This window comes from Ursus maritimus, unplaced genomic scaffold (genome assembly GCF_017311325.1).
Source record: "Ursus maritimus isolate PB19 unplaced genomic scaffold, ASM1731132v1 scaffold_3, whole genome shotgun sequence".
NCBI classification, from domain to species: Eukaryota; Metazoa; Chordata; class Mammalia; order Carnivora; family Ursidae; genus Ursus; species Ursus maritimus.
The window spans coordinates 2,809,295-2,826,824 of record NW_024425563.1 but is presented as its reverse complement, the minus strand read 5'-3'; the positions used below and the strand labels follow the sequence as shown (position 1 = coordinate 2,826,824).

The window sequence follows — 17,530 nt, the reverse complement described above, 5'->3', positions numbered from 1 at the left end:
GTTTCACTCCAATGCTCCCAACCCCAAAAGAAAGAAAACGTACGCTCCCTCAGAAACCTGCCTAAGCACTTTATTCCCAATCACCAACAACTGGAAACAACCCAGATCAGCCGGTGAATGCATGAAGAATCCGGGGTCTGCCTTCACAGTGTAATGCTACCCAGCACTGACCCACTGAACAACATAGATGGATCTCAAATGTGCCATGCTACATAAAAAAGCCAGATGTAGAGACTACGTATTGTGTGATTCCGTGCATGTGATTGTATTTATGTGACATTCTAGAAAAGGCAAAATAAATGCAAAGAACAGATCAGTGGTTTGCCGAGGGCTGGTGTTGCAGGAGGGGTTGATTGCAAAGGAACGAGAAGGAATTTGGCGAGATTTGGAAGTATTCTAGATCTTTTTTTTTTAAAGATTTTATTTATTTATTTGATAGAGAGAGAGAGCGAGAGAGAGCACAACAGGGGGGCAGCAGAGGGAGAGGGAGAAGCAGGCTCTCTGCTGAGCAAGGAGCTCGATGTGGGGCTTGATTCCAGGACCCTGGGATCATGACCTGAGCTGAAGGCAGATGCTCAACCGACTGAGCCCCTCAGGTGCCCCAGAAGTATTCTAGATCTTGACTGAGGTGATGGTTCTGTAATTCTATCCATGTGTCAGAACTCATATAGTTGTATACTAGAAACTGTGAACTTTACTCTTTAATTTCATGAATGAAGTTTCATAATTATTGGGAAAATGAAAAGGTTCTGGAGGTGGATGATGGTGGTTGTGGTAGCACAACACCGTGTGTGTGCTTAGCGCCACTGAACTGGGCACTTAGACGTGGTTAACATGGAAACTTCATGATTTATGCATGTTTTCACTGTAGAAACAGCTTCATGATTGCCAATCATTAAGGTTTTTAAAAATATCCTATTTTAGGGGCACCTGGGTGGTTCACTCAGTTAAGAGTCCGACTCTTGACTTCAGCTCAGGTTGTGATCTCAGGGTGGTGGGATTGAGCCCCGCGTCAGGCTCTGCACCCGGCACGGAGTCTGCCTGAGATTCTCTCACTCCCTCTGCCCGTCCCTTTTCCCCCCCGCCGCTCACAAGTGCTCTCCCCCCGCCACAAATAAATAAATAAATAAATCTTTAAAACAAAATTTTCTATTTTATCGTTGGGTAGCAATTGTATTTTTAAAACACGTCCATCTTTGTTACATCATCAATCCTGACACCATCCCTGTGAAGCGCACTAGGCTTCGAATCACTCCCTTCTAAATGTCAGAAAACAGGTCCAGGTGGCCCCGTGATCTAAGCCACCCAGCTTGCACGTGGCACTCCTCCCCTCCACATTATCCACATTATCCAGCCGTTTCATCTCCAGAAAGGGTAAGGTGCTCCTTCTTCCTCTCTGCTGAGTGACAGTGGAGCGGTTGTCTGAAGCTACGTGAGGACTTTTGGAAACAAGGCCAGTTTGGTCACTAATTAATTTCATTCAGCAGCGCAAGCAGAGGTTTGATTCAATAAGATTCAAAGCTCACTTTAAGCATATGCTTCTGTTCCATTAATTTTCTGTTACACACAGGAAACAAAAGTTTTCGTGTAATAACACTGTAGCTAGGTGCTTTTTGTTCTGTTCTATACCATTTCATATATATATATAGAGAGAATACATACATATGTATTTTATGTATGTATATATATGTATATATGTTTACATATATGTTTACATATATATGTAATTTTTTTTTAAAAGTAGGCTCCATGTCCAGTGCGGAGCCCAGTGTGGGGCTTGAACTCACAACTCTGAGATCAAGACCGGAACTCAGATCAAGAGTTGGATGCTTAACCAACTGAGCCACCCAGTCACCTCTATACTGTTTCATTTTTATAAAACGCTCGCCATGACCCACTAATTGACTTTATCGCCCACTCATGGGTAGTAATGCACAACTTGAAAAGCAAACCCAGGGGCCTGGCAGCACCACCTGAATGTCTCACTAGCAACTTTCACAGGGAAAGACTCAAGAATACACAGAGGCTGTTCAACTATTTGGGAACTGAATATTTTTAAAAATTAAGAACTGACTAAAAAATAGAGTCCTTACCTCTCAGGCCTCATTTCCTAGTCCTGCGGCCTGTCCCGTGGCTGACCTCTCTGTCCTCAAGCTTCCAGGCGCCATCCCGCCCCAGGGCCTTTGCACTGGTTCTTCCTTCTGCCTGCAGCTTTCCCCCGATATTCTGTGACTCGGCCCTTGCCTCCTCCAAGTTTCCGTTCCAATGTCACGTTCTTGGCGAGGCCCACCGTGGCTGCCGCAATTAGCACCAGCCAGATCGTCTGTCACCCGCACACTTCCATTACCATTTAGGGCACCTTCACAACCCGGTGGACTATTTAGTTAACTCATTATGTTTTGCTTATTTCCTGTTTTTCCCAGTAAGAGTAGAACTCCATGAGGGCAAGGATCCTTGCATTTTCTTTCCTAACATATTCCAACTGGAATAGAGCAGCGTCTGGCAGATATTTAACAGGAACTAACGGAATGTCAGGTCAAGGAATGGATGGATGGGCCATTTCTTACATCTTTCCTATAAATTAGAATTAATGAGTGACAAGCTTTACATTGTATCTGGTAAGGGGGGAGGAGCTTGGGACATGGTTCTGGGGTCTTACCCATATCCCCCAGCCCCAGGCTTGGGGTGGCACAATGATTCTCAAAGTGTGGGCCGAAGGAACCTGTGGCAGAACCACTCGTTGTGCTTATTAAATATACAGATTCCTGGACACCACCCCAGACTTGCTGCATTAGTGTCTGACAGCAGGGCCCAGGAATTTGTATTTTAAATCAGCCCCAACTCCCACCCCCAAGTGAATCACCAGTACCATGGAGAGAGCACTTGAGTCAGACCCGGATTCTGATCCATTACCTGGTATTCACCAGCTGTTTGGACTTCATTGTTATCTGAATGCTGTCAGACTAACTCAGTGTCTACATTCTGCTAGCAATAGCTGGGTGGTGGCAGTGTCGGTGGTGTTGGTGTTGGTGATGACGGTGGTGGGGGTGATGGTAGTGGTGTTCCTGTTAGTGGTCATGATGGTGTTGTTGTTGGTCTGCTGACGGAGAAGCCATCAAGCTGCTGGCACTGATCAATATTTACCCAATGCCAAGGACCGGTCTAAGTGCATTAATTCGCTCAGTCCCGTCTACAGCCCCAGAGATGGACGTTATAATCGTCCACCCTACACATGAGCACAGGGAGACAGCGAAGAGGGACAAGACTTGGTAAGGGTCCCACAGTGGCTGGTCTGGTCTCCTGACTCCCCTATCTCACCGCCACAGTGTGACTCTAACTGCTATGACTTTAAAACAGAAAATTTAAAAAAAATCTTATTTTTCTCATCTATTATACAAAAGAAAATCTACAACGAGGTCAAATAAAATCAAGTAGGAATTATTCAAAAAGGATCGGTTTTTATAAATTTGCACTTAACGCTTGAGAGGAGGCTTGGGATTGCCTGACCCTCCTCCTCTCCTCTGTGATGGTCCAGGCACAGCAGGGAGGATGCGTCCCACGCTCTCCATCTCGCTGGGCCTTCAGGGCCTGGGGAGGGACCCCGCGGCCAGACCAGCTGTGTATTTCTGGGAGGATGCAGTTTGCTTCAGCTCCCTGAACTAGGCGAGCTGACACCTGGGCTTCAAGCCTGGAAACAGACCTTACCAGGACACACCTTAGGACCACCTGGGAGTCTGGCCCCAGCACCGGCCCAGCCCCTCAGGCACGGCTATCGAAACTCCCCAGGAGGCAGCTGGCCCTAGTGCTGCATGCGGACTGCACCTCCTGCCTCCCTCTGCCCTCCTGACACCACCCCTGGGGGCTTGGACTTTGCCGGGGGCCACCTTAAAAGCACTTACTGCGATAACCATCTCCCTTCAACCCTCTCTTGAAGACTTCATTGTGGTTTCCTAGTTAAGTAGGGCGCAGGCCTGTGGCCGCATGCCATGTTGGCAGCATGGGATAGTGGAGACGTGTGTCCAGACCAGGCTGAGAAGCAGGGCATCCCTGGCACTGCCTAGTAACCATCTGTTTCTATCATTCTGCAGGACAGCTTCCGAGATAATGGGATTTATTCTGCAGTATTTACTCTACTCTCTGGAGCATCTCCACACAAAGGAGCCCGGCCAGGGATGGCCCACTGCAGCCTTCAAGTCTCCGAGGCTCCTCTGTGCTCCCAATGGGCACTTCCAGTGAAGAGAGCTGAGGGGGTGGACCCACAGGCCACATCCTACCCAAGGAGGATGAAGGTCACTGATGATAGGCCCCAGACGCCAAATAACAGGACACCAGCGAAAGAGAAAGAATGAGGGGCGCCTGGGAGGCTCAGGTGGTGGAGCGCCTGACTCTTCATTTCAGCTCAGGTCATGATCTCGGGGTCCTGGAAGGGAGTCCCGTGTCAGACTCTGCGCTCAGTGGGGAGTCTTGCTTCTCTCCCTCTGCTCCACCCCCACCCTCTCTCTCTTTCTTTCTCTCTCTCTCTCTAATAAATAAATCTTCAAAAAGAGAAAGAATCAAACAACCTGTGTGTGTCTAGTTGTTGGAGTTCCTTTCATGTAAGAAATAAGAATAAGGAAACATGCATTATCTGCTCATTTGTGTAAAAACTAAATTCAGGAAGGAGGAATCAGGGCCGAAAGAGCCGGTTACTTGCAGGGCAGGTGGGAGTGGAGGGTCAGGTTGGGAGGGACACCTCCCTGAACACACCCTTCGCGTAGTTCTGGCTGCAGACCCAAATGAATGTTCCCCATAAGCCAGTCAGTCAATAAGGACTGAGAAGAACTCCAATGACATACAAACAGGAACAAATGAACCTACCTGTATTACAAACACATAACATCACTACATGGAAGGGGGGGCACAAGAAAAGGACTCGTAATTCTGGGAACCAGTAATTTGACTATATTCTCTTAGTTCGGGCTCTGGTAACGAGATAGCCCCGACCCGGGCAGCTCAGACAACAAACACTCATTTCTCCAATTTCTGGAGGCTGGAAGTTTGAGCTGAAGGCGCTGGCAGATCAGTTCTTGGTGAGAGCCCTCTTCTGGCTCACAGACAGCCGTGTTCTTGTCTGTTCACATAGAGCGCATGCCCTGGCGTCTCTTCTTCTGAGGGCATTAATCCCATCACAGGGTCTCCAACTTGTGACTTCATCTAAATCTAATCAGCTCCTAAAGGCCCATCTGCTAATACTGTCACATTGAGGGTTCGGGTTTCAACATATGAATATGGAGGGGTGGAGGGGGGACCATTTGCTCCATAATACCCTCTAAAGCTAAAGGTGAGAGGGTACCAGATCCAACTAGAAGGGTTTTTCAAAGTGCAAATCTGTGACAATTTGAACATAGGAAATAATGATAACAATAGGTGATCATCTATAGAAAAAAATAAAAATTCACAAGTCCATCTGGACACAAATAAATAATTGAACAAATAACAGGAAGTTGTGAAAGCTCTTCCTTATGGTAGCATTATAAAATACGTGTAGAATTATGAAGTTTTTTATAAAAGCATCACCTGGCACCATATAATAATCAATTCAGGCAAAAATCATGAACGCTAAACTAGTGGATGATGTTTGATTAGAAACAGACTATTGACGTAGTCTCAAAGTATCTCCCCATGAGATACTTGTTAATTACAAAGGGAAAAGTAACTGTACAGTGGAGAGATCTGGTCGACAACACCTCCAAGGGTGGACCAGCTGGGCAGTTTCCTGCCGTGTCAGTCTGCATGAGACACACACATAAAAACCCACTAGACATGTAGAGCATGGCAAGTATTATGTTTACTAGAATTCCATTCGAGAGAGGCACTCCAAGAAAAACACTCCAAGCCACTCCCTCCCTGACCCAGAAGCCTAAGGAAGGCAGACCCCACACTTGGTTCCATGGTGAGGCACGCGCATGTGTATATGTGGGTGGGCGCGTGGGTGTGTGTTGCTCCAAACGCTGGAGGAGAGGCTGAGCGGTCACTGTCACACCTCCACCATGCAGACCTCAGTTCCTCTTTCAATACATTACTTTTAAGAGTTAAAAAAAACCCTTGGATCACAGAGCTAGGAAATGATGACTGTCCGCTGTACTTGTACACCGCACTGGATGCTCAGAAATTTCTGCAAAACTCCGTTCCCCTGCCGCCGTCCCTGACAGTCCTGGCTGGGTTGGAGCCTCCCGTGTGCCCCACTGAGCTCGCAACATGCCCCTCATAACTCTGACATGCCGTTTCTTCATCTATTCGTCTTCACACGTGGTTGGAGCTTCTAGGTGGCATAAAAGTTCTTCTTTGACTTTCCATTTTCATACCAATCCACAATAGGATCACACGGTAGCTCTATTTTTAACTTTTTGAGGAAACTGATACTGTTTTCTACAGAGGCTGCGCTGGTTTGCATTCCCACGAACAGAGCGTAAGGGGTCCCTTTCTCCATGTCCTCACCAATACCAGTTATTCCTTGTGTTTTTGGTATTAGCCATTCTGACAGGTGTGAGGTGATATCTCATTGTAGTTTTGATTTGTATTTCCCTGATGATGAGTGATTTTGAGCATTTTTTCATGTCTCTGTTGCCATCTGGATGTCTTCTTTGGAGAAACATCTGTTCATGTCTTCTGCCCATTTTTAATGAGATTACTTGTGAGTTTGTTTGTTTTTGTTTTTTTTGCTATTGAGTTACAGGAGTTGTTTATATTTTAGATATTAGTCCCTTATCAGATGTATGATTTATAATTGTTTTCTCCCATTCGGTAAGCTGTCCTTTCATTTTGTTGATGGTTTTCTTTGTTGTGCAGATGCTTTTTAGCTCGATGTAGTCATATTTGAATCTTTTTTTTCAACACTGTTTTGAGATTGCTGCGTTTTGGAATGCATGCTGTAGACTTGGTGAATATATCACAATCTATCCATTCTTTGCCATTGTTGTGCATTTAGATACTGTTCTTGTTTTATGTTTTTATGTGTTTGGGGGGTTTTGCTTGTTTTTGTGATAGTAATACAGCAGGACCATTCTGGTTCACAACTTATCACACACGTGCAAGAATTTCCTTCCTTTTTTCCCCTTTTTTTTAGGGTTGGGGGCAGAGGGAGAGACAGAATCTTGAGCAGGGTCCCTGCCTAGCATGGAGCCCGACATGGGGCTCCATCTCATGACCCTGAGATCACCACCTGAGCCAAAACAAGAGTCAGACGCTCAACTGACTGAGCCCCCCAGGCGCCCAGTAAGAATTTCTTTAGGGTATGCAACCAGAAGTACAACTGCTGGGTAGAAGAGAATGCTCCTGTTCAACTTCTTCAGATATTGCCAGCTTACTCTCCCAAATGCTGATTCTGGTTTATGCTTCAACCAGCATCACATCCTCACCAGATTTGGCATGTCCGGTTTTTAAATTTCTACCAATCAGATAGCTGTGAATTTTTTTCAGTCTGTGCACCCCTTACACAAAGTGGGGGGTAGCAGCTTCTCCTATGCTTGGCTATTAGAGTTTCCTCATCTTTAATCTCTGCGTTTATACCCTTTGCCCATTTTCCTATTGGACTATTTATTGATTTTTATAATTATTGGTTAGTAAGAGATACATGTATATTCTGGACACTAATCTGCTGCTAGTCTAAGTGCAAGTACCTTTCCCTAGTTTATGGCTGCCTTCTCACATTTAAATGGTATCTTTACATACAAAGCAGTTTCAAATCTTAATGAGCTCAAATTGATCAGTCTCTGCCTTTATGCTGTTTTCTTCTTAATCTTTTTTTGATCTTTCCTTACTCACTGAATTGATATAATTCTATTAGGAAAATGCTTATCAAAACATTGATTTTTTTTCTAAGTTCCAACATAGGTCAATGAGATTTGTTAGTGGCTTTCCCAATGTATCAACTTTGGTAATCTCAGTAATCACTGTTCCAATTGTTTAAAATGTTAACACTTACTCTGGCAGCAAAAGTTTGTACAGATGGTTTTCAGTTCAAGTGAAATAGTTGATAAATACATGATCTTTTTAAAAAAGGAGATCTCCGAACTGTCCAGACATCTAGTTCAGTATTGAGGACTTGAAAATTAACAATGGCTTAGTTGTATGCCCTTCGATGTGGATTACACCACAAACTCGGAACGTGCTCCCCTCGATCTGTCCAGGCCGTTATTCTCGAAATGCCTCCCCCTCCTCCAGCTACTTACGTGGCTTGCTAGTGCCCCACACTTGGCCTTCCCTCATCACTTAGGCCCCTTCAAAGCTCCCCTGGCCAGAGATGGCTTAGACTGTTATCATTCCCAGCATTTTGTGTAGCATGTTAAAATGGCAGGTGGTTAAACGAAAAGTTGAAAAAACATTGGGTGAATGCCTTTGGACAGGATTGTTTAGACTTTATATGGCTGGTAAATATTTATCTACCACTCAGAAACCAGCGACCCACCTTCCTTTCATTTTCTGCTGGTGAAAATTCCAGCCTTTGAAGTTGCAAGAGGTTATTTTTGGACTCTCTCATTCTTGCTCTCTGTTCTCATCTTCTGAGCCCAGGGTTCTCTGGAGGAAGGACATGGCCCACTGGCACCTTTCAGGCCACACTCTCCCAACCTCACTGCTGGAAAGGAAGCTCCCGCCCCATCCCCCAGCTGTGGTGCACAGTGTCCTGAGCAGGACCCCTGGCTTGGGTTACATGTCCAACTGTCTGGGCAGTCTCAGAAGATGGGGTGGTGGGAGGGAGTGTGCTGGACAGATTCTACCATGGGCTCAGGCTGTACCCCAGCCAGCTACTAAGGCTGGGGAGATAGCATCCCAGTGGCCCCCGCTAGCCACAGATTGGGATGGGGGTGGGAGACAGCAATTACCCAAAGAGGAGGGTAATTCTCCCTAACTTGTTAGAATGTGCCTAACTCATGGGGTGTCAGTCCTGGCTCAGATCCTTCTAGGTTCTGCGACCTCGGTCAAGTCCTTGATTTTCACATGGCCTCTGTTTCAGCCCAGCATGCACTTTGTCTCACAATCCTAGAATTGTAGAAGGAATAGGGCAAAGGATTTCTCCTTTTGAGACCTCTGTAGGACATTGAGCCCTCCTCAAGTTTTTGAAGCTACAGAAACTCCACAGCGTACTTATGAGCCCCTAAGTGCCTTAGGACACATTAGCACCTGCCCTTCCCCCATAAATAAGGAAGCTAAGGTCCACATGAAAGTGACTGCTGTGGGGTTAGACACCATAGAAGGCTCCCAAAAAGTGTTTTGGGCTCTGTGGAGGTGTGGCCTCATGAGATTTGTCGTTAGTTAAAATGACAAACAACAGTTTAATGTTGAGTTGCAATAATCCATGGCCAGATTGCTTTATCTAATAAATAGTCAATACTCGAGGAATTAAATTTATGGTTGTTAGAGCAACACAGTCAGCTTTGGACATGACATATTGATTCTGAGGGATTTCTAACTTCATTCAATACGGTGTGCTTTAATGATTTAGGCTTGCAGAGTCACTCCAGGACAGCGCTGTTCTCATGAGGACCGCACAGGGCTGTCGGCTGATGCCAGGCTAGGTAGGGCTCCCCAGGGCAGGGCGGCACCTCGGTCCTGTTCATGCCTCCCAGGTCTGGTATGCCTCTGCACATGGTGGCTGGGTGAACATGTAATGTTGGTGGGAAGTGAATACACAGGGACTGCCGTACTTCACCCTCTGGAAGGCAACCAAAGGCAAGGAGGGCCACACGCGTAACTACTTGTTAGCTGGTACAATGGAGAGCGAAGTAAGAATCAGGGCTATTTGGATAGCCCAAATAATTTGGACTCAGAAATATAAAACAAGGCAAGGAGAAGGTGGGAGCTTGAACTCATTAGGAGCAAATGCGCAACACACGCACGGTGAAACATCAGTTATGGTCCCAAGCGGACAGAAGGTGTAATTTAAACGGTGATTTGACATTGCTGCTTTCGGAAGCACAGTTTTATTTGCTTTTATACAATTCCCAGTGTCGCTATTAGTATCATGCGGTGATTTCACACAACTCTCCACAACATGGACATGATCAGACAGGAGTCATCCACTGGGCGGACTGCACGCGAAGCGAGGAGCTTTGTCTTCTTCTCTGTCCTTGGCACATCTGGGACCCTTTCTCTCCCTGCTTCCCATTTGTAAAACAGCAAAGGGAAAAGGCAACGAGCTGGCAGGGGGGCTGCCAGCACCATCTGCAATGCTCAAAAGCACTGTCTGTAGGTTAACATAATTAAAAAAAAATTTAAATTCAATCAATTAACATATAATGTAGTATTTGTTTCAGGGGTAGAGTTTAGTGATTGACCAGTTGCGTATAATATTCCATGCTCATTCTATCACGTGCCCTTCTTGATGCCTGTCACCCAGTTACCCCATCCCCCCACCTACCTCCCCTCCAGCAGCCCTCAGTTTGTTCCCTGGAGTTAAGAGTCTCTCATGGTTTGTCTCCCTCTCTGATTTAATCTTACTTCATTTTTCCTTCTCTTTCCCTATGTTCATCTGTTTTGTTTCTTAAATTCCACATACAAATGAAATCATATAATTCTTTCTCTGATTGACTTATTTTGCTTAGCATTAATACCCTCTAGTTCCATCCATGTCATTGCAAATGGTAAGATTTCATTCTTTTTGATGGCTGAGTGATATTCCAGTGTGTGTGTGTGTGGGGGGGGGGACCACATATTCTTTATCAATTCATTTGTCGATGGACATCTGGGCTCTTTCCATAGTTCGGCTATTGTGGACATTGCTGCTATGAACATTGGGGTGCAGGTGCCCCTTTGGATCACTACATTTGTATCCTTGGGGTAAATACCCAGTAGTGCAATCGCTGGGTTGTAGGGTAGCTCTATTTTTAACTTCTTGAGGAACCTCCGTACTGTTTTCCAGAGTGGCTGCACCAGCTTGCACTCCCACCAACAGTGTAAGAGGGTTCCCCTTTCTCCACAACCTCTCCAACATCTGCTGTTTCCTGAGTTGTTACTTTTAGCCATTCTGACTGGTGTGAGTTGGTATCTCATTGTGGTTCTGATTTGTAGTTCCCCGATGCTGAGTGATGTAGAGCATTTTTCCATGTGTTTTTGGCCATTTGGATGTCTTCTTTGGAGAAATGTCAGTTCATGTCTTCTGCCCGTTTCTTGGCTGGATTAGGTGACCATATCTGAAACACAACTGCAAACAGTATCTTACCAGAGTAACACCAGGGACCTCAGGTGTCACACGGTAAGTCACTGTTAGCAAAGGAACATCCTGGGGCGCCAGCGGTTTCCTTCGCACACTTGTACTTGGGGAGTGGGGCTGTCTCCGGTGTGGAGCTCTGCTCCTACGCTAGAAATGAGAATCAGACTTACTACTGTTCTGTCTTCAATCTGTCGGTTACCATCTTATGCTTATACTTCGATGCAACTGAAATTCGAGCAAGCCACGAGGCTCGGGACCTGGGGTTTGCATGCTGTTCTACAGTAGGTTGTTCAGGTGTGTATCTGACGTCTCGCTGGCTACTCTGCTTGTCAGCACTAAATGCATTATTTAGCCTCTTTACATCTAAAATTATCCAGTTCATATAGGATATTTAACTCTTAGTGTGACTTAGGACAACATCCTTCCCATATTTTTATGAAGCAAATGTTCTTAATAACGAGAGAAAAACAGGCTAAGAAAAGAAAGCACCATAAAAAGAACGATTACAGAAAGTAATAACTGAGAAGAACAGGGTGAATATGTAAGTCACAGCAACGAACCCCTCAAAAGGATCACCGTGCGAATGCCTGAGTTTGTGAGGGTTTAGGCCAAAGTGGGGGGGGGGCTGGCTGGGTGCACGTGCAGGTGCATGCAGGGTTTGAAAGACGGGTTTGTGCTGTTGTGCTGGGGTCCCAGGAGAGGCAAGGCCTTACCCTGCTGATACCACAGGGCACCCAGGAGAGTGGGGAGGGTGGGCTCTCATAGCGGGGACAGTATCATGAGCCCCTTTTGTGATCTGGGCCAGCTGGCTTTCTCACCAGTAAGGTAAGGCAACTTCACTGCCTTACCATAGGTGATGTGTGGGGGATAAATGAGGATTCTGAGCTCCCTGGGAAAATACAAAGTGTGGCTTCATCAGCTTTTCTGCCTTGGCCCGAAGCAGTCTGCATTGTAAGGTACTCTCCTGAGGACTCAGCCGTGCGCTTTCTCCCCGGCACCACAGGAAGCCAGGTACACACCCAACTACACAGACGGGAGTCTAGCAACTTGCCACGTGCTGGACATCTATGCCTGGCGAGCCTCCTTCCCTCACCTTCCTCGACACCACTTACCCCATCAGCACTGACACTACCCTGAAGCTGCCGCAGAGTTTCCTAAAGACCTCATGCCCCTAGACTCCTGAGCTTGAAGTTGTAAAATTAAGGAAGCACATAGCTCCTCCACTGTAAAACGTGAATTCATCATCGAGTTCCATAATAGGAGAGGTGCAAGAGAACTAAGTTGAATAACCTAACATTTCCCAACTTGACACATCTGTGGAGCTGCGTTTATACTTTGAGCATAAAAGGCACCTGGGAAGTGATTTCCTGATCCAACTTCCGGAAATCAAAAGTTGATAAAACTGGCACGAAACCTAGGAATCTGCATTTTCACAAGGACCCAAATGTGATCTTATTTATTTTAAAGATTATGGTCCACTTATTTGACAGAGAGAGCGCACAAACAGGGGCAGCAGGAGGAGATGGAGAGGCAGACTCCCTGCTGAGCAGAGAGCCTGACGTGGGGCTCCATCCCAGGACCCAGGGATCATACCTGAGCTGAAGGCAGATGCCCAACTGCCTGAGCCACCCAGGCGCCCCCCCCCCCCCAAACTGATTTTAAAGCAAATTTCTAAACTGGATGGCGCTTTGAGAAACACTGGTCTAGGGATTGGGGGAGCAGCCATATCTAAAGTGGGCCGCACGTAACTCAGGAACTCTGAACACTGGCCGTGGAGGTCGTGGGGACAGTGGTGTGAGCTCTGGGAATTGTTCCATTTACAGCTGACTCTCGGTGTACTTTTCCCATTCTCTTGGGGTTTCACCTGCAGCAACATTCAACGTGAGCCGACGCAGATTTCTGGAGCTCCTTCCCGACACTGCTCCATCATCTCTAGCACTGAGCCCCACAAATGCCCCCCAGCAGCACCTCGAGACTCTGATCTCTCAAAGCATTACGACTGCTGTGTTTTACTTGAGTTTCCCCTCCTCCCCCACAGTCCAGAAAGTGCTTCCCGGCAGAAAACTGGACAGTAAGGCCCACCGTGGTGGTTTCCTCTCTCGGTGACTGCGGTCCAGTGCTGTGTGCTGTCCAATGCCAGAAAAGAGTGTGTTTCACATTTGTCCAGCTTTCACTCATGGGGGGAACCTGCTCCTGCTGCTGTGCCGTGACCAGATGTGGCAGGTTCTTTCTCGTTGCTTCTAAGGTCTCCTCTTTCTTTGGATATATTTTTTAGTTGTATCACATGCATCTAGGTGTAGATTTCTCCCAACTTCTCTAACTTAATGCTCATCATGCTTCCTGTATTTGTGCACTGATGTCTTTCATTGGTTCTCGAAAATTCTCAAGCGTCATGTTTACAAATACTGCCTCTCTTCCGTGGTCTTTGTTCTCTTCCATGACCTCCAGTCTGACACTCTTGTTCTGCCCTCCCAGTTCCTCAACGCCTCAGTCACACTGTTCCACGCCTTTCCTCTTTGTGGTCCATTCTCGGCAATCCTTTCCTGCCTCTCCTCAACTCTAAAATACCCTTAACTGGGTCTCATCTGTTTAACTTTTCTGTTGCCATTTTATTTCAACGGTTAATTTTGTTACAGTTTTACGGAAGCCCTCTCACAGGGTTGATGTGCTGACATCCCAGTTCACCCCCTCTGGAGCTACTCCCACCTCATGCTGGGTCCACACCCCAGGGTGATGTCCTGGTATCCTGCCTAGGCTGGGACTCTCCGTGTTGCATTGCCCCCCTGGGTGGAGACCTTCCTTACTCTGTCCAGGTGAGTCCTTACCCTGGCCTGCCAACCAACAAGGACATACTCGTCACCTTTTTGATCTCACTTCCCATACTGGGCAGCCCTCGTATGGGGCATGAGGTCTAATACTCGGATCTGGGTCAGCACAGCCATCTCCACCTCCCCCACCCCTGCCATAAAACCGGTGTCACCTAATGGCTTTAGGACAAGACTGAGAAGGCTGGGAAGAAAAGGACAGCTACAGGGCTCTGTGGTCCCTGTAGGGTCTCCCCTTGGTTTCTCACTTTCACTCATTTCCTTAAACAGTTCATATATTTTTGTTGCTGTTAATTTCAATAGCTGAGGTCCTTGGGAGGGCAATCTACAGTTTATATTTTTCCAACTCTCAATTACAGTGGTTTCTTCCCCTGTATATTTTGTGATCTCTGATTGTAAGTTCACAGTTGGTTGATCCTAAACTGTGAAAAACATGGAAGCATAATTTGAGGAAGCCCTTCCAGGATCAATGGCTTAATCTGGGAGCCTCATGTTCATACTCTCTCACCCTGCCAGAGGTCTAAGAACGTATTTCCTATTAGCAGTGCTAATAGGGGTACCTTCCCTCAGGGAACCCTTTCTTATATGCTCACTTACAGCTCAGGCCTTTTCTCCCCCCTTCTCTCTCGATCCCCTGGAGATTTGTTTTAATTTCTAAAATCCAGCAATCCAACAAGTTGTTTTTTTTTTCTGCAAAATCCGTTTTATAGCAGGAGGGAGGGGCCCTAGACTTTTCCATCCATATTGACAGAAGAGGAAAGCTTCTGTATTCACTTCTAACTCAAATTAAAGCTGAACTTGTAAGATTTTCAGATGTATGAAATTGTAAGTGCTCACTAGGAGGTCTTCTTACGTTTAACCATTTACACTCCCGTAATGCCACACGTGGCAGCAGCTTCATTTAAGCGGATAGAGAAGAAACATACGTTGGGGGCAGGGCATTATCGGGTGCTCCTCCTTGCAGTCCATACAGGCATGCATGAGCTCCTGGCAGAGCTGCTCTGTGACTCCCCAGCTGTGACGCAGGGGCAAGATGAAGGAGTAGGACTGGCCCTAGGTTAGAAGTCTTTGACCCTGGGAACTAATACATCTAATAAGTTACCCGAGTTTATCTTTTAGATCCCCAAACTCAGTAAAAACAGAGCCCAAAGTCTGGCTTCCTGACAGATGTTTAAAGATCACTCAGTTTCCTCCATCGAGCAGCAGTGTACCAGCCAGAGTGCATCTTTAACACAAGCAATGATGTTTTATAACACAGCTGACATTCTGACTTCCTTGGGTTTCTAGGACGAACTAAAAAGTCAACCCAAAGTGAAATCTGTCTGATGAGAAGAAAAGGGGTTTGTTAAACCTCTACTCACAGTAATTTGTCAGCATCTTCAAATATTTGGTGTCCATGCTCAAGTTTTTCCAGTGGGTGTTTGATGAAAAAAATGTAGATTCTTGTCCTAAAGAAATTCATTTTTAGGTCATTCACAACTGAGATAGAGGTCTTTCCTCAATTACAACCTGGCTACAAAGTAACTATGAGATTGCTTCATCTCTGGGTATTTGGTTTTTTGAATCGTCCTTCTCAAGATCACCAGCTTGTGTGTGTGTGTGTGTGTGTGTGTGTGTGTGTGTGTGTGTGTGGAGTGTTAGATCACCAGTGAATCCTGAAAAACATCTAAGTTAGGAATTCCATCCTCCACAGTTCAAAAAATAATGCAAGGGGATTAGAGGGTCAAGCCATTTGAGATGTGGATGTGCTTTCTTTTTTTTTTTTTTTTTTTTTTTTTTTTTTTTTTTTTTTTTTATTTATTTTTGTGACAGAGAGACAGCCAGCGAGAGAGGGAACACAGCAGGGGGAGTGGGAGAGGAAGAAGCAGGCTCACAGCGGAGGAGCCCGATGTGGGACTCGATTCCGGTAAGCCAGGATCACGCCCTGAGCTGAAGGCAGACGCCCTAACGACTGCGCTACCCAGGCGCCCCGCGGATGTGCTTTCTGATGGAGACTTAGTTCTTCCAGGTTGCTTACCAAGCTTATCATTATTTTTTGCAGTGATGACATGCGGCTGAATCAAAATAACTTTTAAAATTGTTCTTTGGTTTTTATCTTTTAGATGAGGATTACTTACATTAGTTATTAATCCAGGAAAGCTTATTTTTTTCAAACACTTTCTTATGGAAAACTTCAAACGTATGTCAAAGTCCTAAGACTTTTATAAAAGTTCATGTAGTCTACCACTAAGGTTTTGTCACATGCCCATCTTCCCATGCAGGAAGCCACTTGCTTTCTGGACCGCAGCGGCCGTTTCCTAAGAGTGTCTTACCTCTCCATGCTGCCCATCCGGTCTCCTGGTGTCAGAGCCGTCTTCCTAAAACACAAATTTTACCTTGTAACTTCTGTTGTTAGAACCTTCTCATGCGCCCTACAGCTTCAGGAAAATGCCCCAAAGTCCTGGGTGCATCTGGCCCTTGCTCCCCTTTGCAGTCACTGCTTACGGAGCACCCTCCTCCAATACGCTCGCGGCCGCACGCACTGCGGGCAGTTCTCGGTTCCTAGCAAGTCCTCTGACATCTCTGAGCTTCTGCTCAGCCTCCTCTTTCTACCCTGACAGCCTTTTCTTTCCTTCCCCCGCAAACCCCCCACCTTCGCCGTCACTGAGTCCAGGTTTGCAGCTCGTGCGTACTCTACGACCCCATTGCATTCACAGCCTCCACACCCCAAGTGCCAACAAGCACCCAAGGCTCCCCAAACCCCGCGTCCTTTCCTTGACGTCACTCACTAGCACCTCGTTTTCTGGCCTTTCTCGCTGGCCTTTCTCTCCCACTGACCTCAGCGCCCCGTCGCGCAGCGTGTCCGGGTAGTACCTGCAGCCCTCCTCCAGATACCGCCCCGCCTCTCCGAGCACGCCCTGCCCCGGTCCTGACGGCGCCGCTGACCCGCCCACCGCCCCACGGGCCGCCGGCCGGAAAGCGCGGCGTCAACTGCTGCAAAGCGCCGTACGACAGAACCCGGGACCGGAGTACGGCCGGTAACCGCCCTCGCCGCCGCTGCAAATCCTACAGCTGCAGGAATCCAGCGCGGCGGCTCCCTGCCTGCTCGCCCTCTGCGCTTGCCTTGCGTCTCTGGAGGCGGTCCGGAGCTTCTGCGCCGCGGAGGCGGCCCGCGCCCGCCCTGCCGGTCGCCATCATCCCGGCGTGCACCGCGGCGGCGGGCGGGCCGGCGGCCATGTTGCGATAGTCTGTTGTTTTCTTCCTGCGGAGGAGCCGGGCCGGAGTCGCCGAGACCCCCGGCCGCCCCCGCCCTGTTCCCAGTCTCGGCCCGCCGTCCCCCGTCCCCGCCGCGCGTCCCCGGGCCCCGGCCGGCCGGTGGCCCACCGGCTGGCTTGGCGGGGCGACCCTGAAGGCCGGGCCCGCGAGCACCATGGCGGCCGCCCTGGGAGCGGGCGGAGGAGCCGGCGCCGGAGGTACGTGAGCCGCCCTGCGCTGGGGGACGGGCCGGGGCTCTCTCGGCCCGCGTTGTCCTGCTTCC

The 17,530-nt window shown here is 47.5% G+C and overlaps 2 protein-coding genes across 7 annotated transcripts in view; one reads left to right on the top strand and one right to left on the bottom strand.

Annotated features, from left to right (window-relative positions):
• CNPY1 (canopy FGF signaling regulator 1) overlaps positions 1-16,974 on the bottom strand; it is an 88,135-nt gene extending 71,161 nt beyond the window's left edge. The window contains exons 1-3 of one of the 6 annotated variants that reach the window (XR_005838424.1): positions 16,831-16,963; positions 16,326-16,370; positions 15,375-15,461 (exon numbers count right to left, since the gene is read on the bottom strand). The gene's annotated coding sequence lies outside the window, so the exon portion shown is untranslated. Of the gene's footprint in view, positions 1-15,374; positions 15,462-16,325; positions 16,371-16,781 lie in introns of all 6 variants that reach the window. The other 5 variants (XR_005838423.1, XR_005838427.1, XR_005838425.1 and 2 more) reach the window with 5 other exon arrangements.
• A 339-nt stretch (positions 16,975-17,313) lies between these two features.
• Positions 17,314-17,530, top strand: part of RBM33 (RNA binding motif protein 33) — a 130,689-nt gene continuing 130,472 nt past the window's right edge. Inside the window, exon 1 of the mRNA XM_040643761.1 lies at positions 17,314-17,465. Coding sequence (XP_040499695.1) covers positions 17,423-17,465 — 43 coding nt within the window. The 5' untranslated portion in view covers positions 17,314-17,422. The remainder of the gene's footprint in view (positions 17,466-17,530) is intronic.